The sequence below is a fragment of the Molossus molossus genome, unplaced genomic scaffold, assembly GCF_014108415.1.
Source record: "Molossus molossus isolate mMolMol1 unplaced genomic scaffold, mMolMol1.p scaffold_m16_p_2, whole genome shotgun sequence".
NCBI classification, from domain to species: domain Eukaryota; kingdom Metazoa; phylum Chordata; class Mammalia; order Chiroptera; family Molossidae; genus Molossus; species Molossus molossus.
The window spans coordinates 3,330,205-3,357,614 of record NW_023425355.1 but is presented as its reverse complement, the minus strand read 5'-3'; the positions used below and the strand labels follow the sequence as shown (position 1 = coordinate 3,357,614).

The window sequence follows — 27,410 nt, the reverse complement described above, 5'->3', positions numbered from 1 at the left end:
ACCTCACACGTGTCAGGGTGGCTACTATTAAAAAAAGACATGTATTGGTGAGGATATGGAAACATTGGAACCCTTTTACACTGTTGGTGGGGATGTAAAGTTGTGCGGCTGCTGTGGAAAGCAATATAGACATTCCTTCAAAATTAAAAATAGAACTACCATACGATTCAGTCATTCTACTTCTGGGCGTTTGTTTAAAACCAGTATCCCAAAGAGATATTTGTGCTCTCATGTGTATTGCCGCATTATTCACACTAGCCAAGATGTGGAAACAATCTAAATATCCATGAGAGCACAAATGTGGTAATACTATTCAGCCTTAAAAAAGTAAATTCTGCTCTGTGTGACAAGCATGACCCTTGAGAACATTATGCTAAGCAAAATAAGCCAGTCACAGAAAGACTAATACTGCATGATTACACTTCTATGAATTATCTAAAATAGTCAAATCCAGCCCTGGCCGATTTGGCTCAGCGGTGAGAGCATTGGCCTGCGGTCCAGAGAGACCCGGGTTCGGTTCCCACTAAAGGCACGTACCTCGGTTGTGGTTTGTCCCAGGCCCTGGTTGGGTCATCTGGGTGGCAGCTACTCGATGTGTCCCTTTCACGTTGATGTCTCTCTCTCTCTCTCTCTCTCTCTCTCTCTCTCTCTCTCCTTCTCTTTCCCTCCTGCTCTGAATAAATAAAAAAAAAAAAAAGGAAAAATGTCCTCAGGTAAGGATAAAAAAATAAATAAATGAAATAGTCAAATTCATAGAATCAATGATTATCTAGGGCATAGGAGAGGGGGAAATGTGGAGTTACTAATAACAGGCATTAAGTATCACTTAAGCAAGATACGAGATCTGTTGTACAACATTGTACCTACAGTCAATAATAATGTATTATACACTTAAAGTTTTAGGAGGGTAGATTTCATGTTAAGTATTCTTGCCACAATAAAATAAAATGAAGAGGAAAACCCTTCTGGGAATTTAATTTTGATTGTATTGAACCTACAAGTCAATTTAGAAGAACTTCTATATTTATAATATTGAGTCTTCCAGTATGGCGGTATATACCTTCGTTTATTGAGGTTTTCTTTACTTTTCTGTGGAGAACTCATCCACCTTTCATTAGATTTATTTTAGGTATTTTATATGTGTGAAGCCATTTTCTTTTTTTTTCATTTATTTTTAAAATTTTGAAAATATTTCAAACATATACAGATATAGAAAAATATAACATACATTTAAGTATGCACTGCTAATATTGAAATAATACTAACAGTTTGCTACATCTGCTTCAGATTTCTCTTTTTTATTTTATTTCTTTATTTTGTAAATAATTTTTATTTTTATTTATTTTTTAAATTAATTAATTTATTTTTATTACAGATGTTTCTCCCTTTTCCCCAGTGCGAAGCTATTTTAAATGTCTGCAGTTAATGCTGTGGTCCATCGCCCAAGTCCCCATTCAATTCCCTCAGCTGCTGGGAGTGCTGCTAGCAGACAGGGGTCAGCTGACAGGCCTTGTCTGAATTTGTTTGGTTGAAGAAAACTGTCTCACCCAAAACTGGCATCCCTCGTCCAATGACTGATCAATGATGGAGTGTAAATTTAGGTTTGCCCCTTTCCCCCTAGTCCAGAAACCTCTGAAGGGCCATACCAGTTCCAGATCTATGAATTTGGCTAGGGCTTTTTGGAGGTTGATTTTTTTTTCCATTGCACATATGTGGAGCGCAAAAGCACTTCCTCATAAAAATCCTGCGTGATAATCTATGTCTCCCAGAATGCTTGATGAGAAAACCAACCTGGGCCTGTATCACTGTTTCCCTTGCATTACTGTATTGGCTTGAACCTTCAGGACAATGTTGACCAAAGCAGTGATAGCACCTATCCTCGTCCTCGTCCTAGTCTCAGAGGGAAAATCTTCTATCATTTCAATTTAGGTGTGTTTGCTGTGGGTTTTGTTGTTTTTTAAAAGACAATGTTTATCATTTTTAAAGTTTTCTAGTTCTAGTTACTAAGAGTATCACATAGTTTCCCTGCATCTATTGAAATAAACATTTGATTTTCCCCCTTTATTCTTTGAATGTGGTGTTAAACTAGTCCTGCTCTTGTGAAATAAACCACACATCGGCCTGATGGCAGCTATAGACTTATGAAAAAGATTTTTTCCCTCCAATTTTTATTAATTTATTTTTGTTACAGATGTTTCTCCTTTCCCCCCCAGACCCCCTCCTCCCCATCCCGCCCCCCATCCCCTTAGCATTGTTGTCTATGTCTATTGGTTATGCATACATATATAGAAGTTCTTTGGTTCTTCTCATCCATCCCCACCCCCCAACACACACACACACACACACACACACACACACACACACACACCACACACACACTGAGGTTTGTCAGTCTGAACCATACTCCTTTCTATGTCTCTGGGTCTATTTGGTTCATCAGCCCACCTTGTTCATTATATTCCACAAATAAGTGAGATCATGTGGTATTTGTCTTTCTCTGATTGGCTTATTTTGCTTAGCTGTTGTGAAAACTATTTTTATTGATTTTTAGAGAGAGAAGAAGAGACAGAGATAGAGAAACATCCATGTCTGAGAGTGAAACACCGATCAGTTGCCTCCTGCACACCCCCTACCTGGGATGGAGCCCTCAACCCAGGCATGTGCCCTGACCAGGAATTGAACCAGCAACCCTTTAGTGCATGGGATTATGCCCAGCGAATGAGCCACACTGGCCAGGGCAAAAATATATTTTTTTAAAGTATTTTTAAATTACTTTTCAATTACAGTTGATATACAATATATTAGTTTTAGGAGTAGAACCTAGTGATTAGACGTGTATATAACTTATGAAATAATCACCCCAATAAGTCTAGTACACATTTGATGCCATTTATAGTCATTAAAATAGTATTGACTAGATTCCCTATGAAGTGCCTTATATCCCTGTGACTATCTTACAACTACCAATATATACTTCTTTATCCCTTCAACTTTTTACCTAGTCTCTCTCCCTTCCCCTTGGGCATTCATCAGTCTGTTCTCTATGTCTATGTCAGTTGCTGAGATATTTGTGTTAAAAATCTCCCATGATGGCCCTGGCCGGTTTTGCTCAGTGATTAGAGCGTCAGTCTGCGGTCCAGAGAGACCCGGGTTCAGTTCCCGCTAAGGGCATGTACCTCGGTTGCAGTTTGATCCTGGCCCTGGTTGGGTCGTGCAGGTGGCAACCACTGGATGTGTCCCTTTCACATCGATATTTCTCTCTCTCTCTCTCTTTCTCTCTCTCCCTCCTACTCTATCTGAACAAAAAATGAAAAATGTCCTCGGGTGAGGATAAATAAATAGATAAAATCTCCCATGATGACTATGTATTTATTAATGTCTTCTGTAATTCTGGGAATTTCTGATTTATATATTTTGAAAGTATGTTATTAGGTACATACAGATTTTGAATGATTATATCTTCTTGTTGAATTGTACCTTTTATTATTATAAAGTGCCCCTCTTTACCTCTAGTAATGCTTTTTACCTTAAAGTCTATATTGCTTGACATTAATATTGCTACTTTCTTCTGGATGCCATTTGCCTGGTATGTCTTCCATCTTTTAAAATTTTTAACCTCTACATTTTAAACACATCTCTTGTAAACAAATATCACTTTCTTTTTCAATACAGTCTATCTCTTCTAACTGGCATATTTAATCAATTTTCATTGAGTGTAATTAATTATATACTTCCCTTAAATTTACCATCAAACTCTTTGCATTCTACTTGTCCTGCCTGCTTTGAACCTTTTCTCTCCTTATTACCTTCTTTTGGATTTTTTGGTCTCATTTTTTACCCTTTGTTAACTTTGTAGTTCTACATTATTTATGATTGTTTTAGTGTATATTCTAAAGATTACAACATGAATTCTTGACTTATTATAGTTTGAGATAAGTTAGTTCTTTCACCTCTTTCTATACAGTGCAAAGGCCTTAGAACACTTTAATTCTATTTTTCCCGGCTGACAATATGCTATTGTTTTATAGTTCAATTATCTACATAATTTAAACCACAGAAGACATTCTCATTGTTGTTTTACGGTCAATATTCATTTACATTCCCCGATGTTTACCCTTTTCTTTTCTCTTCATTCTTTTTTGTTTCTAGGCCTCTGTCTTGGAAATTTTCCTTCTGCTGCAATAGCACCCTTTAACTTCCCTTAATTTTTATCTGCTGTGAATAACTTTTCTCAGTTTTGTGCTGAAAATATGTGTTTATTTTACCTTCATTTCTGAGGGACCTTTTTACTGGATCTAGAATTGTAGGTTATCAGTTATTCTTCTTAAAATATGTGGAGGATATCATATCACTGCTGACTCACTTCTATTATTTCTAATGGGAAATCAGCTGAAAAAAATATATATGTGCTTCTTTGGTAGGTAATGTGTTTCTTTCTTTTGCTTCTTTTGCTATTTCTCTTTATCTTTGTGTTTTAGTAATTTTACCATGCTGTTTATAGGTGTGATTTTCATTGTATTTTTAAAAACCACTTTGAATATATACAAATCGATTTTAGAGAGTGTAAGAGAGAAATACTGATGTGAGAGAAAAACCTTGATCAGTTCCCTCCTGCAAGTGCCCAGACCAGGGATTGAACCACAACCTTTACTGGAATACAGGATGATGCTCCAACCAACTGAGCCACACCAGCCAGGGCTGTTAGTATTTCTTTAAATGCTGTTCCTGACCTATTCTTGGTCTACTTTTTAAAAGATTTGGTTACAACCTCTTTTAGACATTTTCCCTGTAACCCTTACACCTCTGACACACTTTTTTCTATATTGCATCTCTTTTTCTCTCTGTATTTCATTTTCAATATTTTTTTCTGACCTATCTTCCAGTTCACTCTCTTTAGCTTTGCCTTATCTTCTATTAAAGTCACCCACTGATGTTTTAATTTCACTTTTGACACACATTTATATTTATTGTTTTTTAAAAATTTTTATTTTTGTAGAATTAGAATTGTACATTTGAATCCTATATAATCTTACTAACCAATGTCATCCCAATGAATTTAATTTAAAATAGAGGGGAAAGCAGTGGTCTAAGACCACTCAACATGGCTTGTCTGTTAAAGAAAGAAAACCTCAAACACACATGCAAGCACATAAAAACAACAATAACAACCAAAACCAAAAACCCCACTGTTTTTCAACAGTACCCTCAAGCTACAACAAACACAAATTGAGAATTATTTTGTACTACTTCCTTTCTTAATACAAGAGATGTGCGTCTTGAATGTGTGTGTACATGTCTATTCAGCAGTTTACCGTTGACGTGTTTGTACACATATCAGTGTCACCCACACAAGTGTTTCCTTGTAACAGCCCTTATGTTATTGACCGTGGTGTCTCCCCCGGCCCAAAAGTGCTCTGTTGCCCTCACTTGGAGATGGAGACCCTCATGCTCAGGTTGCCGCTTTCGATGAAGTGCTCCACGATGCCAGTATCAAAAAGCAGACAGTCACCCCTGCTGAAGGCCTCCTCCGGGTCCTCGAGCAGGGACAGAGGCGGGGCTTCCCACGCCAAGTACCGCCTGTGCTTGGCCAGCTTCAGCTGGTAGGTGAACTGCTGGGCCTGGTCAGGGGCTCCGATGAACTGCACTACGGAGAAAAACTGCTGGTAGCCCTGGTAGTTCTCCCTTTTCCCCAGGACCGTCATGAAGTGACCTCCGTGGCAGGACTGCACCATCACCCAGTCCAGGGCGCCGGGAAGGTGCACTTTGGAGGCCAGGAACACGACCTCTGCCCCGTGCATGGACGTGATGACTTCATGCTGCATCAGGTGGGCCGAGATGGCATGCAACGGGCCTCGCCAGGAACAGACAATGCCGGGGCACGGGCAGCGGTAGGGCCGGAAGTCGCACAGTTCCTCGTGGGCGGCTTTGCCGGTGAGCTGCGTGGTGGCCGTGCAGCCGTAGTGGGCGTACTGGCACGGGAACAGCACGGAGTCGGCCAACTTGTCCATGGCTAGGTTGGGGATGCGTCCCAACGGACCCCGGCAGGTCGGGCAGCAACTCACCCTCGGACGACAGCTGTTGCAGAGGAGGTGGCCGCTGTAGCACTGGAAGATGGGCGGTAAGACGGACCCAAAGCACACGGGACACTCAAACAGAGGGGCCAGGTCAACACTGGGCACAGCTGCACCTGCCGGGCGGTCGGAGGGCGCAGGAGGGGGCGCTGGGCCGTCGGAGGGCGCAGGAGAAGGTGCTGGGCTGTTGGAGGGTGCAGGAGGTGGCGCCCTGGGGCAGCGTTGGCTCATAGCTGTGCATGCGCAGGGTGCGCATTGGTGCGCCCAATGCGCACCCGCCCCTTCACTGGTTGGCTACCTCAGGAAGCCCACACCTCTTTCCGGACTCCACGGGTGGGTCAGGTGGGTCGTCACCCGGACACTCATGGGAAACGGTCTGCTGCCGCCTCGGCCTCTGCTGCCACAGCTGCCCAAGCACCCCAACAACAGTTGCTTTGGCTACATCCTGGCCACCCAGCAGTTGCCATATCCGGGTCCTGGAGCCCCCTTCATGCCCCCCCAGTCCTGCTGTTGCCACATCCGGGTCCTCGAGCCCCCTTCATGCCCCCCCAGCCCAGCCGTTGCCACATCCGGGTCCTCGAGCCCCTCCCCCCTCCCCTGTTGCCATGTCTGGGTCCCCAGCCCCTCCCCCACACCATTGCCTTGTCCAGATCCCCAAGCCCCAAGCCCTTCCCCCCATTGCCATGTCTGGGTCCCCAAGCCCCTCCCCCAACCGTTGCCATGTCCAGGTCCTCAGCCCCCCACCATGGCCACGTCCAGGTCTCTGAGGCCCCCTCCCCCCAGCCCAGCGCGCACCCACTCCTGCTCCCGCTCAGGACCACCCACCACGGCAGGCGCCATCTTCTTTCCGTCTGCCTCCTCCTCCTCGCCCCTGTTTTTTGTTTCCAGAATGTTCCCTGGGACCTTCTGAAAAGTAGTGTTCAGGAGTATTTCCAATGAGCGTTTTCCTGAACGCAGGAAGCAGTTCTGTGAAATTCTATCATCTCCTTTCCGCGGGGGCTGCGTCCGTGGTCTGTGGTCTCTCCTGATTTTCCATTCATTGTGCCTTTGTGCTCCTCGGCCTGGTTGGATCGGGCTCCGTGGCCGGCTTGGTAGCTGCAAGACTGGGATGGAGATGGTGTGAGGCCTGGGCTTTCTCATCTGCACCCACAGAGGGCGGATGCTGCCCTGGGCCGGTGGTAGGGCACCAGAGTCCCGGACGGCCTGCATCCAGTCCAACTTCGGGGTCACTGGATGCTGGCCATGTATAAAATATTCAAAGTGATGAAAAACAAGGACCTACAACCAAAAATATTTTACCTAGCAAGCCTATAATTTAAAATTGAAGAATAAAGAGCTTCCCAGACAAGAAAAAGCTAAAGGAGTTTGTTATCCAACCTATAGTACAAGAAATGTTAAAGGGCCTACAAGAAGAAAGAAGAGGGGGGGGAGGGGGGAAGAAGAATAAGAAATCTGAACCATAATATGGCAATAAATACATATGTATCAACAATTGAACCTAAAACACAAAATAAGTGAACAAGCAGAACAGATTTATAGATACAGAGATCATTTTTATGGTTGTCAGATGGGAGGAGAGTTTGGGGGAATAGGTGAAAAAGGTCAAGGGATTAAGAAGTACAAATTGGTTGTTACAGAGTAGTCATGGGGATGTAAAGTACAGCATAGGGAATATACTCAATAATATTCCAGTAAATATGTATGGTGTCAGATAGGTATGTGCTTTATTGGGATGGTCACTTAGTAAGTTATATAATGTCAAATCAGTGGAGCATATACTTGAAACTCATATAATATTGTATGTCAACTGTAATTAGAAAAAAAATAATTGAAAAAAAAATGAAAATGTGGACCTGGCCAGGTAGATCAGTTTGTTAGAGCATCATCCCAATATACCAAAGTTCCAGGTTCGATGCCCGATCAGGGCACACACAGGAATCAACCAATGAGCCCAGCTGGCATGGCTCAGTGGATTGAGTGTCCTATGGACTGTGAGGTCCCAGTTTTATTCCCGGTGAGGGCACATGCCTGGGTTGCAGGCTCGAGCCCCAGTAGAGGAGGCATCCCATTGATGTTTCTCTCTCACATTGATGTTTCTATCTCTCTAAAAAAATCAATAAAAAACATTAAAAAAAGAATCAACCAAAGAATGCACATATAAGTGGAACAACAAATTGATGCTCTTTTTTCTCTCTCCCTTCCTCCCTGTTTCCCTTCTTCTCTCTCAAATAAAAAATAAAAAATAAATCTAGAAAAATAAAAACAGGATAAAACAGATGTATGAAAAGATGCTCAACTTCACTAGCTATTAGAAAAACGCAAATCAAAACTACAGTGAGATACGACCTCACACCTGGTACAGTGGCTGTTACCAATAATACTAGTAATAACAAGTATTGGAAAGGTTGGGGAAAAAAAGGAACCCTCATTCACTGCTAGTGGGAATGTAAACTGATACAGCCACTATGGGAAACAGTATGGAGCCTGAGCCCATGTGGCTCAGTTGGTTGGAGTGTCACCCTGAACACCAAAATGTCACAAGTCAATTTCTGGTAGGGCACATACTCAGGTAGTGGGTTTGATCCCTGGTTGAGGTTCGTGTGGAGGGACAACTGATTAATATTTCAGTCTCATCTCTCTTTCTCTCTCTCTCTCTCTCTCTCTCTCTCTCTCTCTCTCTCCAATAAAAGCATGTCCTCAGGTGAGGATAGAAAGAAAACAGTATTGAGGTTCCTCAAAAAATTAAGAATATAGTTACCATATGACCCAGCAAATCCGTCTCCTGGGTATCTACCCGAGAAACTCAAAAACATTTATTCACAAAGATATATGCACCCCTATGTTCTTGCAGCATTATTCACTGTTGCCATGACATGGAAACAACCAAAGTGTCCTTCAGTTGATGATTAGAGAAAGAAGATGTGGTACATATACACAATGGAATACTAGACAGCCATAAGGAAAGGAAATTTTACCATTTGTGACAACATGGATGGACCTTGAGAATATCATGCTAAGTGAAATAAATCAGATGAAGTCAAGAACCATATGATTTCACTCACATAGGAAATAAAACTGAAAGCAACAAATGAACAAACAAGAAAAACAAACAAAAATCATAGACAGACAATAGTATGGTTATCAGAGGGAAGGGGGTGATGGGAGAGTAATGGGTAAAGGGGGTCAAATATATGGTGATGGAAGATTTGACTTTGAGTGGTGGGCACACAGTGCAACATCATGTGTCATAGAAATGTATACAGTGATACCTCGGTTCTCGAATGCCTCAGTTTTCGACCAAATCAGGATTCGAGAAACTTTTGTCTCGGAATCCGAACAAATATTTGGAACTCGAACTTCCGAGATGAGCTGAGTTGAGCCGAATGGCGTTCATTCGGCCCAGCGCGCCTTGCTTGCGTCATCAGTGTGAGTGCAGAGAGAGAGTCATGCTTTGTGGAGTCACGCTTTCCTATTGGGTTTCATTGCTTCGGTTCTCGAACAATTCGGTTCTCGACCGTCCTCCTGGAACGAATTATGTTCGAGAACCGAGGTATCACTGTACTTGAAACCTATATAGTCTTATTAACCAATGCAACCCCAATTAATTTAATGAAAGGAAAGGAAAAAATATCTACAAAAATTCTATTGCTAATATCATACTTAACAATAAGAAACTGTATGCTTTCTCCTTAAGGTCAGGAACAGGGCAAGGACATTCTCTCTAATTATTCTTAATCAACGTTGTATTGGATGGAAGTCCTAGCTAGTGCGATAAGAGAGGAAAAGGAAATAAAAGTATACCAATTGGGAAGGGAAAAATAAAACTCCCTTTGTCACAGATAATATTATTGTCTATGTAGAAATTCCCAAATAATAGACAAAAAAAACTCTGGGAACTAACATATACAAAATTCAATAGCTTTCCTGTATATCAAAAATGAACAATTAGAATTTGAAATTAAAAACAAAACAAATTACAATAGTGCCCAAAAGATAAGCACTTAGGTATAAACCTAACAACATTTGTACAGCATCTACATACAGAAAACTATAAAAATCAGATGAAAGAAATCAAAGATCTAAATAATTGGAGAAATATTGTGTTCACAGATTGGAAAGCTTGATATTAACATGATAATTCTTCCCAACTTGATTTATAGCTTCACTATAACCTCAGTCAAAATTCCAGCAAGTTATTTTGTGGATGTCAATGAATTAACTATTCTCAAGTTTACAAGGATAAGCAAAAAAAAAAAAAAAAAAAAAGGACAGCCAACACAACTTTGTTGGAGGACAACAAAGTTGAAGGACTGACATTACTCAACTTCAAGACTGACTATAGAGCTACAGTAAGCAAGACAGTGCGGGAGTGGTGAAAGAACACACAAATAGATCAATGGAACAGAATAGAGGGCCTAGAAATAGATCCATACAAATACAGCATGGGGCAAAAGTAGGTTTACAGTTCTTAGTATGGATAATACAATAATTAATAAATTAAAATGCAAGAATAAACTTTCATGTACTCACAACTGTAAACCTACTTTTTTCTACCCTGTTTAGTTAACTGATATTTGACAAAGGAGCAAAGATAGTTTTTTTTTTTTTCAATAAATAGTGCTGGAAATTTGGACATCCATGTGCAAAAATAAATTAATCTAGACACAGTTCTTAAACCTTTCATACAAATTAACTCAAAGTGGATTATAGATCTAAATATAAAGTGCAATAGTGTAATATTTTCTTCCAGAAGAAAACATAGGACAAAATCTATGTGACGTGGAGTTTGTAAATGAAATTTTAGCTATCACCCCAAAAATGTGACTCAAAGGAAAAATATGAATAAATCAAACTTCATTAAAATTTAAAACTTATATGTGAAAGACACTGTTCAAAGAATCAAAAGATAAGACACAGACTCAGAAAAATATTTGCAAACCACATATATGATAAAGAACTTGTACCCAAAATATATAAAGAACTCTTAAAACTCAACAATAAGAAAACAAACAACCCAATTAAGAAATGGACAGAAGATCTGAACAGACACCTCACCAAATAAAATTAATACAGATGACAAAGAAGCATATGAACAATGATTAACATTATACCTCATTAAGTAACTGCAAATTATAACAATGACATACCTCTACACACATATGAGAGTGGCTAAATTTTTTTTCAATATGAAAATAGCTGGAGAGAATGTGGAGCTATAGGAACTCTCATTTATTGTTGGTACGAATGCAGAATGGTACAGCCACTTTAGAAGTCAGTTTGGAGTTTCTCACAAAGCTAAATACAGTCTTATTATATGATGTATTTACCCAATTGATTACAAAAACTATGAAGGAATTAAGTATAGATTGGTAGTTACAGAATAGTCACAAAGATGTAAAGTAGAGCATAGGGAACCGTCAATAATATTGTAATAACTGTGTATGGTGCCAGGTGGGAACTAGACTTATTGGGGGGGACTACTTTGTAAAGCATATAATTGTCTAACCACTATGCTGTACACTCAAAACTAATGTAACATTGAATGTCAACTAGGTGGGGTGGGAGATAGGTGGAGGAGGTCAAAGGGGAGAAAATGGGGTACATCTATAATACTCTCAACAATAAAATAAATTTTTAAAAAAGAAAAATTTTTAAAAGCTATGCTCATTTGGAAAGCATTGTAGTTCTGACAGCACCTAGTGAGCTCTTGCTGGCTGTTGCAAGTCTGGGAGAGAAGGTGTAAATCTTTGCCAGGCCAAATCTGTATGTGCAGCAGTTCTCCAAGGTGAATAGCCTCTGGCTTGTTAGATAAATTATATATTAAAAATAACAATAAAATTAAAACCCATGCCCACACAAAAATCTGCGTAAATGTTTATAGCAGCATTATTAATAATCACCAAAAACTGGAAGCAACTAAGGTGCCCTTCCATGGGTGAATGATTGAACAAACTATGGTACATTTATACAATGGAATATCACTTAATGCTAAAAATAAATGAGCTATTAAGCTACAAAATGTCACGGCAAACCCTAAATGCATATTGCTAGTGAAAGAAGCCAGAATGAAAGAGTTTCATACTGTATGATTTGAATTATATGACATTCTGGAAAAGGCAAAACTGTAGATACAATTATTAGTGGTCGTCAGGGGCTCAGGGGGTATAGGAATAAAGCACAGGCGATCCTTAAGGCACAAAATACTTATATGATAGTGTAAAAGAATATACATGGCATTTGTGAAAATATATAGGCCCTTATAGAACAAAGTGTGAACCTAAATTTTTGCAGTTTTAAAAACAATTTAGGAGGCTGAGGATTTGAGGAAGAAAAACAAGACAAGAGAATCTAACTGTATTACAAATACACGAGACAATGTCACTGAAGGGAGTGGGTAGGATAGGTCCTGATCCAAGTAACTTTGGCAGTGAGTTAAGTCTGTAAGAGTAAAAGCACCAAGAACCGTACATACACATTGTAATCTAGTTGATAAAGTTTGTTTCCCATGGGGGGGATAGGTTAACAGTTCTGATGGGGCTATACACAAATACTGGGATTAAATAATTAAATAAATAGATGGCAGATGGTGGGAACCAGGTTTCTCAGTGTTGGCATGGAAATTTATAGATAAGCAAGGGCAAGAGGCTAAAATAATCCATGTGGTAATAGATTCGAGTTGGAGACATCACTATGATCTCATGTTTAACTTAATATAGGTACAGATGGTTACATATAGAAGTATTTATAAATATGTGTCTATGAGTTAATATACACACACATATATATTTCTTTGCTCTGTCAGCTAACAGGGCCTAGGAGCTAAGAGGGCCTAGGAGCAACGAGATCACATGAGCAAAGAGCACATCTAGCATCCAGATCTTGGTTTCTAATATTCTATAATAAAAGGAATGAGGGTTTCTTGGATAAAGAGCTGATTCTAGGACTGGGGCAGGAAATATACAAGATGAGCCTGGCATTTTATAGTGCCAAAAAGTAAAGAAGTGATTAAAAACTCACACACCTTGATGGGGATATATCAAAGGAGCACAGAAGCCAACTGAAAGTGCTCCTACTGGCGAAAGTTAGAACGATTTGAGCAAAAAAAAAGTAGTATTGGATTATAAACCAAAGTATAAAATGAATTTCCATAAGTCCATACCAGTATAACTAAATAACTAAATAAGTTGATAGATAGGGAGAAGAAACAAGTCTCTCAAGCAAAAAAACTTCCAAATAATTTATGTGGATGCTCTGCGCTCAAGGAGGGAGCATAATGCTTCACTCCTTAGGTGTAGGCTGCATATCGTGACATCTTTCCAAAGAGTGCAGTATGGAAAGGAGAGCAAGTGAGTGAGAAACCTGATCAACACCACCCCTGCAAGGTCAGCATCAACAGCTATAAATATTTTGGATTATATTTATAATCCATGTATATTTTTCTTTCATGTTGATAGTATGGATGCTTGATATTCTGTGATGAAAATGGCCCTTAAATTGTGTTCTTCCTCCCAATGCAGTAATCCCTAACTCCAAATTCTAATCGCGTGATACCCTACAAAACACCTGACCTGTCCTCCAAATTGTCAAGGAAAGTCTGGGAAACTACCACAGCCAGGAGAAGCCTAAAGAGACTTAACAATAACCTGTACTGTAGTGTCTCGAATGGGATCCTGGAACAGAAAAAGGACATTAGGTGAAACTAAGGAAATCTGAAGAAACTGGATTTTTGTTAATAATAATTTATCACTATTGGTTCATTAATTGTAAAGCAAAAAGTGTACCATACTAATATAATATGTCAGTAACAATGGAAACCAGGTACAGGGTAAATGGGAAATATCTGTAATATCTTCTCAATTTTTCTGTAAATTTTCAACTGTTCCAAAAAATAAAGCCTATTTTAAGATATTTGATAAACCAAAAGGTGATAAAGTCCATGGTTCTTATTTGCATTTCTTTGATTAAAGGTGATGTTAACCAGGTTTTTATAAGTTTATTGTCCATGTATATTTTTCTTTCATGATTTTCTTGTTCTTATCCTTCGCCCATTTTTCTAATGGAGTATTATCTTTTTGTTAATATGTTTTTAGATGATGGAAATTAACCTTTGTTGGTCATATATGCTCTTTTCCAATTTGTCATTTGTCTTTCAAACTTGTTTATGATATTTTCTGCCATGAAGAAATTTGTTTTTATGTAGTCAAATCTGTCAATCTTCCCTTCATGGTTTGTACATTTCATATCTTGCTCGAAAAGGCATCTGCTACTATGAGATTATAAAAATGTTCACTCATATTTCCTTCTACTGGTTTTATTTTTTCACATTTTATATTGCTGTTTTTAATTTTTTTCCCTTTATTGATTTTTTAGTGTGTGAGAGAGAGAGGGAAACCTCAATGAAAGAGAGCATGGATTGGCCTCCCTCTGCATGCCCCCCACTGGGGATCGGGCCCACAACCTGGGCATGTGTCCTGACCTGGAATTTAACCCATGGCCTCTTGGTGCATGGGTCGATGCTCAACCACTGAGCCACACTGGCCGGACTCACATTTTATATTGTTATATCAAAAAAGTTTTATGGTATAAAAAGGCATTAATCCAGTTTTATTTATTTTGTCCCAGTAGTACTTATTGAATATTTCTTTCCCTAGTTCACTGCAATGACTCTTTCATAACATAATAAATTCCAAATTTGGGCTTATTTCTGGATTTTCTATTTTGATTTTACTGATCTAGCTCTCTACTCCTAGGATAGTGCTACAGTATTTTAATTATTGTAGCTTTGTAACAAACGTTAATATCTGGCAAGGCAAATCCTTTCTTATTAGTTTTATTTTTCAGAATTCCCTTGCTATTCCTTAGTACTTATTCTTCGAGAAAACTTTACAATACTTTTTTAAAGTTCCAAAAAAATAAGAACAACCCCCAACACTCTTGGAATTTGTGCTGGGAATGTTTTTACTTTATAGGTTAATCCTGAGAGAACGAGAAGCTTTTACAATATTGAGGCTTCCTATAGAAGAAAAAGGTATGTTTCTTTATTTGTAAAAATCTTATTTTATGTTCTCCAGTAGAGTTTTATACTTTTTGTCATATGAGTCTTGCATATTTTTGTTAAATTTATATTCCTAGGTATTTGTATTTTTCTTTACATGAGTTTTGCACTTTTATAAAATTTATATTCTTAAGTATTCTATGCTTGCTATTGCTACTGGCAATTGAGAATTTTTTTAACCATTATATTATATTTTATTTTTTTATTTAATTAATTAATTTATTTTTGTTACAAATGTTTCTCCTTTTCCCCCCACTGATTCCCCCCCCCCCCCCCCCCCCGCCCTGTCCCCAGCTTTGTTGCCATGTCTATTGTTCATGCATATATGCATATAAGTGCTGTGGTTTATCACCATTATATTTTAAAATATTCATTAATGAGCCCTGGCCGATGTGGCTCAGTGGTTGATTATTGCCCCATGCACCAAGAAGTCCAGGTTCAATTCCTGGTCAGGGCACATGCTTGGATTTTGGGCTCAATCCCCAGTAGGGAACATGCAGGAGGCAGCTGATTGATGTTTTTCTCTCTCCCTCTTCCTTCCTCTCTCTCTAAAAGTCAATAAGACATATTTTAAAATATTTATTAATAATATATGAAGCTATCAAGGCAAGAATAAATAAAAGAGCTTTCATACATATGTGTATATGTGTTAATACATACATACACACACACACTTTTTGTTGAAACAGAGACCTCCAAGAGTTGGGGGCTGCTTTGCCCCTAAAGGATCAAAACTCCCGTTACCCGCCTCCCCCCCCCCCCCCCGCCCCGAGCATTTTTCTCTAGCTAAGGGCAATTATCTCTAGTAGGACAGAGAACCATTAGCAGTCAAGTGTACCAGCGTAGTGGTTAAGAGAACAATCTCTGTGGTCAGACAGCCTGGAATCAAGTTCAAACTTCACCACTTCCTAACTGTGTGACATTGGACGAGTAACTTGATATCTCTATACTACAGTTCTCCCATATATAAAATGACAATGATAATAATGGCATGTACCTCAGAGGATTGTTCAACATTAGATGAATTAATATAGACAAAGTATTCAAAACCGTGACTTGGAATTGTAAATACTAACTATTACTAAAATTACCACGAGCATCCCCTTTTTCAATCCTCTACCATTCATACCATAAAACCTTGTTGTTGCTTTGCTTTAATTCATCATGCACAAGGCTTTAATATACAATCAGTGTGAATTGAGAAGTTTATATTGAGACAATAAATTTTACCTAAAATGTTACCTGGCCATATAGCACATGAAATGGAAAACAAATAGATTTATAATAACCTTGGGCTGTTTTGTTTTCTGAAAGTGTACACCTACCCTTTTTTTAACTTTATAATTTCTAACACACATTTTTCACATTCCTTGGTTCATTAGCCCTGAGTGGTAACTTTTGAAAAAATTTATCTTTATTGTTGAAAGTGTTACAGATATCCCTCCTTTTTTCTCCCACTGATACCCTCCCCACCCCAGGCCATAACCACACTGTTGTCTGTGTCCTTTGGTTATACATATATGCATACAAGTTTTTTTGGTTTATCTCTCCCCACCCCCACCCCTCTTCCTTCTGAGGCTCAACAGTTTGTTTCCTGCCTCCATGTGTCTGGATCTATTTTGTTTGTCAGTTTCTTTTGTTCATTAGATTCCACATATAAGTGAGATCATGTGATACTTGTCTTTCTCTGACTGGCTTATTTCACTTAGCATAATGCTCTCTTAGTCCCTCCATGCCATCTCAAAGGGTAAGAGATTCTATTTTCTGACAGCTATACAGTATTCCATTGTGTATATGTACCACAGTTTTTTTTATCCACTCATCTACTGAAGGACACTTGGGCTGTTTCCAGATTTTAGCTATTGTAAATAGTGCTGCTATGAACATGGGGGTACATAGATTCTTTCTGATTGGTGTTTCAGGCTTCTTAGGGTATATTCCTAGAAGTAGGGACACTGGGTCAAATGGCAGTTTCATTTTTAATTTATTGAGGAAACTCCACACTGTTTTCCATAGTGGCTGCACCAGTCTGCATTCCCACCAGCAGTGTACTAGAGTCCCCTTTTCTCCGCACCCTCGCCAGCACTTGTTTGATGATTTGTTGATGGCGGCCATTCTGACAGGTATGAGGTGATAGAAAGTTACAATTGTTTTTACCAAGAGTCTAGTGGAGCTTGATTTACCCTTTATCCATTGGTGGAATATGGATTGGGGATTTGGTAGAAAAATAAACCCTGCTTTTGATTAAAAACAACAACAACAACAAAACTATGTTAAATGATTAGCACTGTGGGTGGGGGGAGGGGGTGGGAAGAGATAAACCAAAGAACTTATATGCATATATACATAACCAATGGACTCAGAGAATAGTGCATTGAAGTGGGGGTGCAGAAGTGGGGAGGAGGGGGGTCAATGGGAGAAAAAAAGGTGAACATCTGTAATACTTTCAACAATAAAGATAAATTTAAAATATTATTATTATAACTTTCTATAGGGAAAAATAGTTTTGCTTTTTTTAAAAAAGTTCTTAGGCATTTGGGAGCAGATAAAAAATTTTACATATTGAATGATCTGTGCTTTATTTTATGCATTCAAATCTTCCCTCCCTGCTGCCCCTTCTGTGCAGATGAGGTCCTGATAATAGCTGTGCAGCTGCACTAACAGCCCTATCTCCATGTCACTCAATGGTTTTATAACCTAGTACCACCATATGCTTTCAATTTATAATGCTCCAAGAACAGCTGAAAATATCTGAATTAAATTCTTCAAACCTTGAGTGCCTACTATTTGCTGGGCATAGATGGGGTACTGGGCAGTGATTCTGTTGGTTCAGAGAAACATAAATGGTGCTACAGAGGTGAGCTTTCCTCCCAAGTGACAGGAGGATGTTTGCTGGGGATTAAGAGAACCAGTTTCTCCTCTACTTCTACCACCAGGGGTAGGCATGAAGCTCAGGCCCTGGGAACAGATGCTATGTCTCCTCTGACAGGCACTGCCAATGGAAGAATCAAAAGCAGTTTCTAAACAGCTGAGGAATTTGTTCCACAATCCACATAGTGATATGTCTCCAAGGAGCTCTGGGTCATGTGGCCAATGTATGAAATCTTCACTGAAGTTCTCATGAAGATCAGATTACTATGTTGTGCACCTGGATATCAGGTAGTGTGCAGAAGAAGTACATATAGGGAAATAGTCCTCCCATCTCTGCCCTGCACCTTAGAATTCACCAGCTGCTCCCTCCAAGGTGGAAAGAGGGAGATACTAGTTGCCACATATGATCCAACCACTGTGTTCAGGTACTGAACTAGGCTGGACAGGCTGGTCACTGCCACAGAGTACAAGTTGGAGTTCCTGATTTTAAGGTTGGCCTTGATAAGGAGGATTACAAGGGAATCCTGCTTATTAAATGTGACTGGTGGCATCATCATCCACAAGGACTGAATGTGGAAATAGGAAGAAAACCACCAAACCAAATGCCAGGAGACAGAGCAGGACCAATAGGAGGATATACTGCTTAGTTGTCTGAGGGCACAATCTCCAACCACTGTGTGGGATCAAAGCCACCAACTCATTTACTTGCTCTATTGGAATGTAGTCTGTGAGACAGGTGATGCTATCCCATCCTGTGAACTCCACACATGGAACCTGGGTAATGACTTCATTCTGCTCCCATTCAACCAGCATATCCTCTCCATCATCTTTCTTTCGCTTATAGGAAGGAGAGCGAGCAGAGGTGGAATTCTGAGACCCCTTGGCCAGGATGCGCTACCTGTATCATGTCCTGCCTCTTGGTTCTTTGGAGTGTCCCACCAACATTTTTTTTTTAAATCATGGAAATCCAAAATACCTAAGGTAAAAGAAGAAACTCAGCTTAACTACAACATGACAGTGCACACAGTCCACATGGGGGATGGTACACCTGGAGCACTCAGCTCAGGTGACTAGGAAGGCTGTGCCACTGGACCCTACAGGACACTTACTACATTAGGCCACTCTACCAAGATGAGGAGACATAGCAGCTTTACCTAATACACAGAAACAAACGCAGGGAAACAGCCAAAATGAGGAGACAAAGAAATAGGTTCCAAATGAAAAAACAGGAGAATTTTACAGAAAAAACAGCTAAATAAAATGGAGGCAAGCAATCTACCAGATACAGAGTTCAAAACAATGGTTACAAGGATACTCAAGAAGCTTAGTGAGAACTTCAACAGCATAAAAAAGGCATAAGAAAACATAAAAAAAGAACCAGTCAGAAATACAGAATACACTAACTGAAATGAAGAATACTTTACAGGGAATCAACAGTAGAGCACATGAAGCAGGGGATCAAATCAGTGATTTGGAAAATAAGGAAGCAGAAAACACCCAGTTCAAATAGCAAAAAGAAAAAAGAATCCAAAAAAATAAGGATAATGTAAGGTGACTCTGGGAAAACTTCAAGCATAATAACATTCATGTCATGAGGGTGCCAGAAGGAGAAGAGAGAGCAAGAAATTGAAAACCTATTTGAAAAAATAATGACAGAAAAATTCCCTAATGTGGTGGAGAAAATAGACATACAAATTCATGAAGCAGAGAGGGTCCCAAACAAGATGAACCCAAAGAAACTCACACCAAGACACATCATAATTAAAATATCAAAAATCATTCCTTTTTCTCCTAATTTCCTTAAGCATCTTTATAACCATTGTTTTGAATTCTGGATTTGGTAGATAGCATGCCTCCATTTTGTGTAGTTTTTTTCTGGGTATTTCTCCTGTCCTTTCATTTGGGGTATGTTCCTGTGTCTTCTTATTTTGCCTGCTTCTCTGTATTTGTTTCTGTGTATAGTGGAACCTAAGTTCTCAAACTTAATTCATTCTGGAAGGCTGTTTGAGAAGTGCTTTGTTAAAAATCTGAATCATTTTTTTCCCATTAAAACTAATGTAAATTGAATTAATCCATTCCAGACCCCCAAATGATTCATCGTTTTAACTCTTCTTATATACAGTACTTGTCTAATGTACTGTTTAATCTATAAATAAACACTTTAAAAGCAAAAAGGACATGAAATATAAATAAAAATTTAACAAAAAGGAAAGTAAATGTACAGTAAAAAATAAAATGTAATAATAATAATCAGAAACAAAAGCAAAAAACACAAAAATAGTCACAGCACAATTTCCTGAGATGCTAACATGACATCTAACTCATACTTGCTCATTCTCTCCCTTGTAGCCTGAGAGACACATGACTGATCATCCAATCAGCATGAAAGGATTGTCAGGTTGAGAAGTGAATTATTTGAGATGGGAGACATTTGAAAACCAAAGTTTGACTGTATTATCAAATAGAAAATATCTATAGAGAGAGAGAAATTATTATTTTAAAGAAACAAATGGAAATTCACTAGACAGGTTCACGTGTATCTGGAGTTGGTAGACAAAAGAATATGTGACCTTGAAGATGAATCATTAGAGATTATACAACCTGGAAAACGAAAAAGAAAAACAAACAAACAAACAAAAATGAAGAACCTCAGAGAAGTGTTGGGACATCATTAAGTGTGCCAACATATATATAATGAGAGTACCAAAAGGAGAGGATAGAGAGAAAGGAGCAGAAAAATACTCAAAGAGATAATGACTTTAAACTTCCCAAATTTGATGAAAAACTGACCTACATATTCAAAAAGCTTGATCAACTCTACACCTAGACACATCATAGTCAAAAGTTGAACAACACAGACAAGGAGAAAATCTTGAAAGCAGCCAGAGAAAAATCAATCGTCACATGCAAGGGACCCCAATAAGATTAACATCTGACTTCTAATCAATAACAATAAAGCCCAGAAGGCAGTGGGATTATATATTCAAAGTGATGGAAGAAAAAAATTATCAATCTGGAAACATAAATTCAGCAAAACTATTTTTCAAAAATGATGAAAACATTGAGACAGTCCCAGTTTGGTAGTTACTCTAAATGTAAACATGGAGTTACCATATGAGATAGCAATTTCAATCCTAGGTATATACCCAAGAGAAATGAAAACATATATCCACACCAATATTTGTACATGAATATTCATAGCAGTATTATTTATATTAGCCAAAAGGTGGGAGCAACTCCATGCCAATCAATTAATGAAAGGATAAATAAAATGTTTTATATTCATACAATGAATATTATTTGTCCATAAAAAAGAATAAAATACTGATGCATGCCACTACATGGATGAGCCTTGAAAACATGCCTAGTGAAAGAAGTCAGTCACAATAAAAACATATATTTTCTTATTCCATTTATTTCTATTCTATAGAGACATAAGATAAATTAATGGTTGTTTAGGGCTGCTGGAGTAGGGGGAATTTGGAGGTTGCAGGGTTTGTTTTGGGGCTAATGATGGTCACATGACTGAATATACTAAAATCAGTGAATTGTACATTTATATGGGTAAATTGTATGGTATACAAATTACACTTTGATAAAGCTATTACTAAATAAAAAGTTTCTGACGTACTCAACAACATGTAGAATATTAAAAGCATTTTATGACCAGAAGAAGTAACACCTAAGAGTATATACTGTTATTCCATTTATATGAGATTTTAGAACAGGAAAACTAAACTTTGGCAACAGAAAATATGTTCATGGTTGTCTATGGGGGCCAAGAATGAACAGAAAGTAGAAATGAGAGAACTTTCAAGTGTGATGGAAATGTTTTATATCTTGATTTAGAATGGTAGAAATACAGTGTATACATTTAATGAAAATTCTTTGAGTTGTACATTTAAGACATGTGCATTTCACTATATGTAAATGTGCACTTCACTATATGTAAATCTTATGTCAACTGAGAGAGTATATAAGAGACAGAAAAAAGGAAGAGAGTGAGGGAGAGAAAGGGAAAGGAGAAGGATATAGGAGCCATTTACAAGGTAGAATCTATAAATTTGGCATCTGATAGGATACAAAGGATCAGAAAGAGGAAGTGATCTAAAATAACAAAATGTGACAGAGTGACATTCTGTAAGAATCCTGACTGTAAAGACAAATAGATGTGGAAGAGATTCCTCCAAGACCTAGCTGTGGGACTCTTTGGCAATCATCTCCTCTGTCAGAAACTTGGTTTATTCATCTGCAAAAATAATAATGATCCCTCTTTCACAAGTATTTTATGAAGATTGATGAAATAATACATGTAAAGTACCTTGAGAGCTTTGCTATTTGAAACTCCAGATTTCGAACTTTGCCCCTAAATAGGTCAAGCTCTGCTTCTGAGACGGGATAGGAATCTTGGATACAGGGAAGTGTTGTACAAGGGATACCCAGCACAAAGAGCCAGAAGCGGAGATGAGCGGCAGTCTCCCAGCATACTGAGGGATAGACTTGGAGATCAGAACAAAGGTTGCTATATCTACTTCGAGGAGCCCAATTCTCAAGCTGGGAGGTGGGATACTGGTGGTATCATCACTCTGCCAGCTCATACTGAGAGGCATAAGCCCTCTAAACCTGTCTTCTTATCTCTGCCTGAGTGGTCAGACTTGGCCTTCAACCCATTTTCTGGCTCTGCAGGTAGAGTGTTACTCTCTCTGAGAACAATGGGACATTTCCCTGAGGTCTGTGGGTCAACCTACATCTTTTGCATTAGATCAAAAATCTGCTTCCTCTTCTATCTACATTCTGATGCCCAAAGGTATGCAGAACTCAGAGGGTGGGAGATGGGCCAGCTGGGCTCTGGGCCACCTCTGACCTGCCAGAGCTACCTGGCAAAGAGCAGAAAAGCTGAGTTATGACTCCTGGGTTATGGCTCCTGCGAGGCATACATGGGAAGGATCATGCTGTTAGACTTTGAGAAGGGTGCTTGGGGATCGTAGGAGGCTTCAGGCTGTGGTGATTTCGAGGCTGAGCGCACCTTGAAAGAAATCATCCCTGTCCCAGTTTCTTGAATGCCCTCTTTCTCCATTCATTTCCCACAGCCCTAGAAGAGATCTGAGGTACGGAATGGTGGATATACACCAAAGTGGGCGGCTGTGTCTCCCACTCACAGCCTGAACCTCGCCAGTCTCAGGGTTTGGCCAAGTTGTGCCCTGCCACTGTCCCAAGAAAGAGCCATGTTCCTGGCAACACTACAGAGAGGACAGGGCTGGCTATAAGTAGCTGGGGAAAGTGGCTAATAATTTGGAGGTCTGACAGCCTTTTTTCAGAAGTTACCTCAGGTGAGGAAAAGTAACTTCAGTTACCATGCGGGGGCAGCAGAGGCCAATTTACAGTACCCTTTGCTTAGACTCAGAACTCCTGGGTTAGAAGCTGTTTGTATCTGTGCAGGAGTCAGCCCAGCTGAGTTCAATCCCAGGCAGCATCACTACTCTGCAGGCAAGTCCAGACCTGACCCAATGTACAGGGAAGAGGGCAGTCCAAAGAGCAACTAGGGAAGTCAGAGAAGAAAGCCTCCAGGGTAGTGCAGCAGCATTGGGGACTAAAAATGCCACAATAGAGAAGTCCAAAATATGGCCAGAGAAGAACACAACTATTTGCATATAATTTAGTTCAGTCTGTGTGCAGAAATATCTCCCTCCCCAAATGACTTTCACATAGAACATTATTCCCCAACTTTTGATATTCTAGACTGCCTCAACTTCTCCCCCAGATCACTCTAGCAATGGCTTTCATGCTGGTCTCTCTGGTCTGGAAGAGATACCTTCTTACTTTTACGGTCCATAAATTTTGGGTACCCAGACTTTATAAGAATGCAATTCAGGGATTGTAGGAAGAGTTTCACACCCCACGCACCAAAAGACTGAATCGTCGGTGGTTTCTTAGGGAAGAGAGTGTGTTCGGTGACCAGTGCTGGTTGGATTAATGACTAAACTCAGAAGAAAATAAACAACCATATCCTGCAAAAGAGTTAAAAGGAAGAAGCACTCCTGAAAGAATAGGGTTCTTATTGGATGAGTCCAGGAGTGAGCTCAGACTTCAGAACAGAATGGGAAAGTCCGTTAACTAACTTATCAGAGCCCAAGAGGGCATTCCGTTGGGTGACCACATAGCTGATAGAATAAACAGGTCCAGGTATGAGGTTAGACCAACCGTGAAGGTACTGAGCTTCCCTGAGGGTTACCCTGGGGAAGCCTCACATACTTTTCCTCTTAAGCTCCCAGACCATATGTCAAGTTCAGACCAACTCCAAGAGTTCTGCTGGCTCCCTTCCTGAAGGCCTAGGGAGTCACCCTCTTTTCCTTTCCTCTCTAAAGCTGCCATTGACACTCATCCCTTTGAGTGGGGCACCGCTCTCTGTTGGGCTGGCTACAGAGTGAGGTAAAGTCATTCTGGCACTCCTCTAAAGATAAATCTAAAGACAACCTTCAGGTAAACAGCTCTACTGAACACCACAAAAGCCAAACAACACAAGTAACAAAAGCAACACATGAGCCCTGGCCAGTTTGGCTCAGCAGTTAGAGCGTCAGCCTGCGCTCCAGAGAGACCCGGGTTCGGTTCCCACTAAGGGCACGTACCTCGGTTGTGTCCCCGGCCCTGGATGGGTCGTGCAGGTGGCAGCCACTTAATGTGTCCCTTTCACGTCGATGTTTCTCTCTCTCTCACTCTCCCTCCCTCCCTCCCTTCCACTCTATCTGAACAAAATATGGAAAAGTGTCCTCGGGTGAGGATAAAAAAAAATTTTAAAAAGCAACACATGCCACATACTAGACTTGGTGAGTTACTATAGTGAAATGAACATAAAATGGCAAAGGCTCCATCTTCCAAAGTCCCCAGAGGCTACTCAGATTGAAGAGGTTGAGCTCTATCTCCTGATTCCCTTCTGAGATGGCCACTAGAAGCTCTGTGAGGCTTTTTCCCTCTGCATTCCTTATCCTGAGTGTGGAGTTACTTCCTCCAACACCCCCAACTTGTTCCTCCCAACTTACACCTGAGAAGCAAGGGTGATCTGTATCTCTGAGGATGTTTGCTCTGGGGAATGAAAACAAGCACCCAGGGCACAAGCCTCTGCTATACATAAAAATGGTCCTCTCTGGGAATTTCCTCCCAGCAGAGAATCATACTTAATAATCTGCTGGTGTATGTGTTTTAAGCAACAGAACAGAATAGAAAGAAACCATAAGAGGGGAACGGGGGGATGAGTACCTTGTCATACTGTCATACAAAGAACACTTCAGGGTGGACTTATGTACTGAGGGCCATGTATGAGGTACTTTAAAACCATCATGACATTTTATCTAGAAAACAACCTTATGAAGGAGCTATTTTTCCTATTTTACTGATAGGGAAACTGGTAGGCTCTGACCATTTGTGCTCAGAAGGGCTGGGCTGGTTGGGTGGGATGCACAACCAGGCCTGCCTGATGCCAAAGTCTGTGCTGTTTCCACTGCCAATGTGCTGCTTCCTGAACAAGGTGGGAGTCATAGACTAAAGCCCACAAAGCCAGCTGAAAGAGGCAACTTCTAGATCATGGTACCACGCCCCGAGCCTCAGGAGGAGAACCAAAGACCCTCCAGGGGACAAGGCAGCTACAGAGCCAACGTGCAGCACATGCCAGGGCCTGGGGCCCCCACTCAGAAGCAGTGCAGGAGCAGGTTATGGGAGGGACTAAGGGAAAAGCTCGAGTCTAGGCAACACAGGCTTTCCTTGGTTTTAAGTCCCAGGTCATGCAGGGACCATCATCCGTGTTGACTGGGACTCTAGTGCTTGGCAGTTCTGCTGCTTTAAGACCTCCACTTGGTTCCCTTCTATCAGCAGAGGAGTAGGCAGACAATGAGTGGAGTGGATAGTGAGCTGTGGAAATGGAGGCCCTTCCTTACCCCCTGGGCCTACCTTTCACCACTTTCACTAGGCAGCTCCCTATGGCACAACAAGGCACAAAGCTGCAGAGAGGGGCTCCCTGGCCCTCACAAGCAATCTTCACCAGGTCCCAGACCAGGAGCCTTTTGGCCAAGGCCTTGCCCAGGGGACTAATTCCAGAGAGGATCTGAATAGCAGTGCTGGAAGGGCCCCATATGCCCACTGCCAGCTGGAAAATCTACCTCTGTCTCTAGAGGTAGGTCTCTTCTTGACCCATGAGAAAGTGCCTAGTGACTAAAGAAACTGCTTCCCTTGTTAAGATAAACCCGTTGCACTGAACAGAGAATCTCCACGGGGGGAGAGGCTGTGGTGGTCTCCCCGCTCTGGTCCAATGAATCTCCCCTCTCCCCTTATGGCCCCGGCTCTTACTCTGACCTTACCACTAGCTACCCCTTGATAAAACAACACAGAGTCTCCCATATTAGAGCAAAGAAGTCTTTGGGAAGGGGGTATGCAGGAGGTAAACTCTTTCTCCCAGGACCCCCTTAGTGGGCCCTATGATACAGCTCTGGCTCTTTCTCTTTGCCACATACTCAGCTCCAGGCACATGCTACTCTCTTTTTAACCTCTGGCCTAAGAGGGCCACAAAGCCCATCTTTGGTTTTCCCTTGGCACAGTAGAGACAGCAGTAAGCATTTGCACAAAGAACTTCTTGAAACACTCAGGAAAGCATAAGGCAATGCCAGAAATCCAAACATCCCAGCTTCCACAGCACACATCTCTGAGTCAACCATGGCCAACTCTTCTCTGGGGCACAAATACACTGTCTGGACTGCATCCAGACTCCAAAGTTGCAGAGGCCGGGCTCCTTTCCTCTCTGCCCCTGGCCTGTGTTTACAGGGGAGGCACTGCTTACCTCAAACCTCAATGAGCAAATATTTGAGGACTGAGTTCCCTCTGCAGCCAATACTAAAAACACCTGAGTCCCAGACTTCCTAAAGGCTTCCTCCTCAGCCCTGGTTTCCTCTCTGACAAATACATTTCTTCCTTACATGATCCTCAGGACTCTATATTGATCGATACTATTTTTTGTTCCACAGTTCAGGTGAGAGCCAACTCCCTACTTTGAGAGGCATGGCTTTGACCTATACAGGCCCCATGGTGTGACAACACTTCAGCCTTACAAGACCCTTAACATCTGAATAGCAAGAGTAACCCATGTACAGTATAACTAATGGCACCTTAATTTTCTGCACTGTGAAATGTGGGGACTTGCACTCATTCCAAAACAACCTTTATTTAAAAATGTTTTGGATACAGCTGAGCAGTATACTTCCATCTTTGTTATGGGAAGCATAAAGAAATAGCTTTTAATTTAAGCAGGAAAGATAAAAACTGGAAGATTGACAGTAAATGATGGAACTGAGTGAGCTTTGGAAGTCGAAGAGCCTCTACCCCATGACAATCTCCAATGTAGGAAAAATAATGGCCCTCCAAAATATGGA

General features: G+C 40.4%; 1 protein-coding gene and 1 pseudogene across 1 annotated transcript; both read right to left on the bottom strand.

The window, feature by feature from the left end:
* Positions 1–5,423: 5,423 nt before the first annotated feature.
* LOC118636054 (E3 ubiquitin-protein ligase Siah1-like) lies at positions 5,424–6,302 on the bottom strand. Its single transcript, XM_036271119.1, has one exon. It carries the CDS (start codon positions 6,300–6,302, stop codon positions 5,424–5,426), a length of 879 nt encoding a protein of 292 aa, XP_036127012.1.
* Positions 6,303–18,146: 11,844 nt separating this feature from the next.
* LOC118636053 lies at positions 18,147–22,595 on the bottom strand (annotated as a pseudogene).
* Between the last annotated feature and the right edge of the window lie 4,815 nt (positions 22,596–27,410).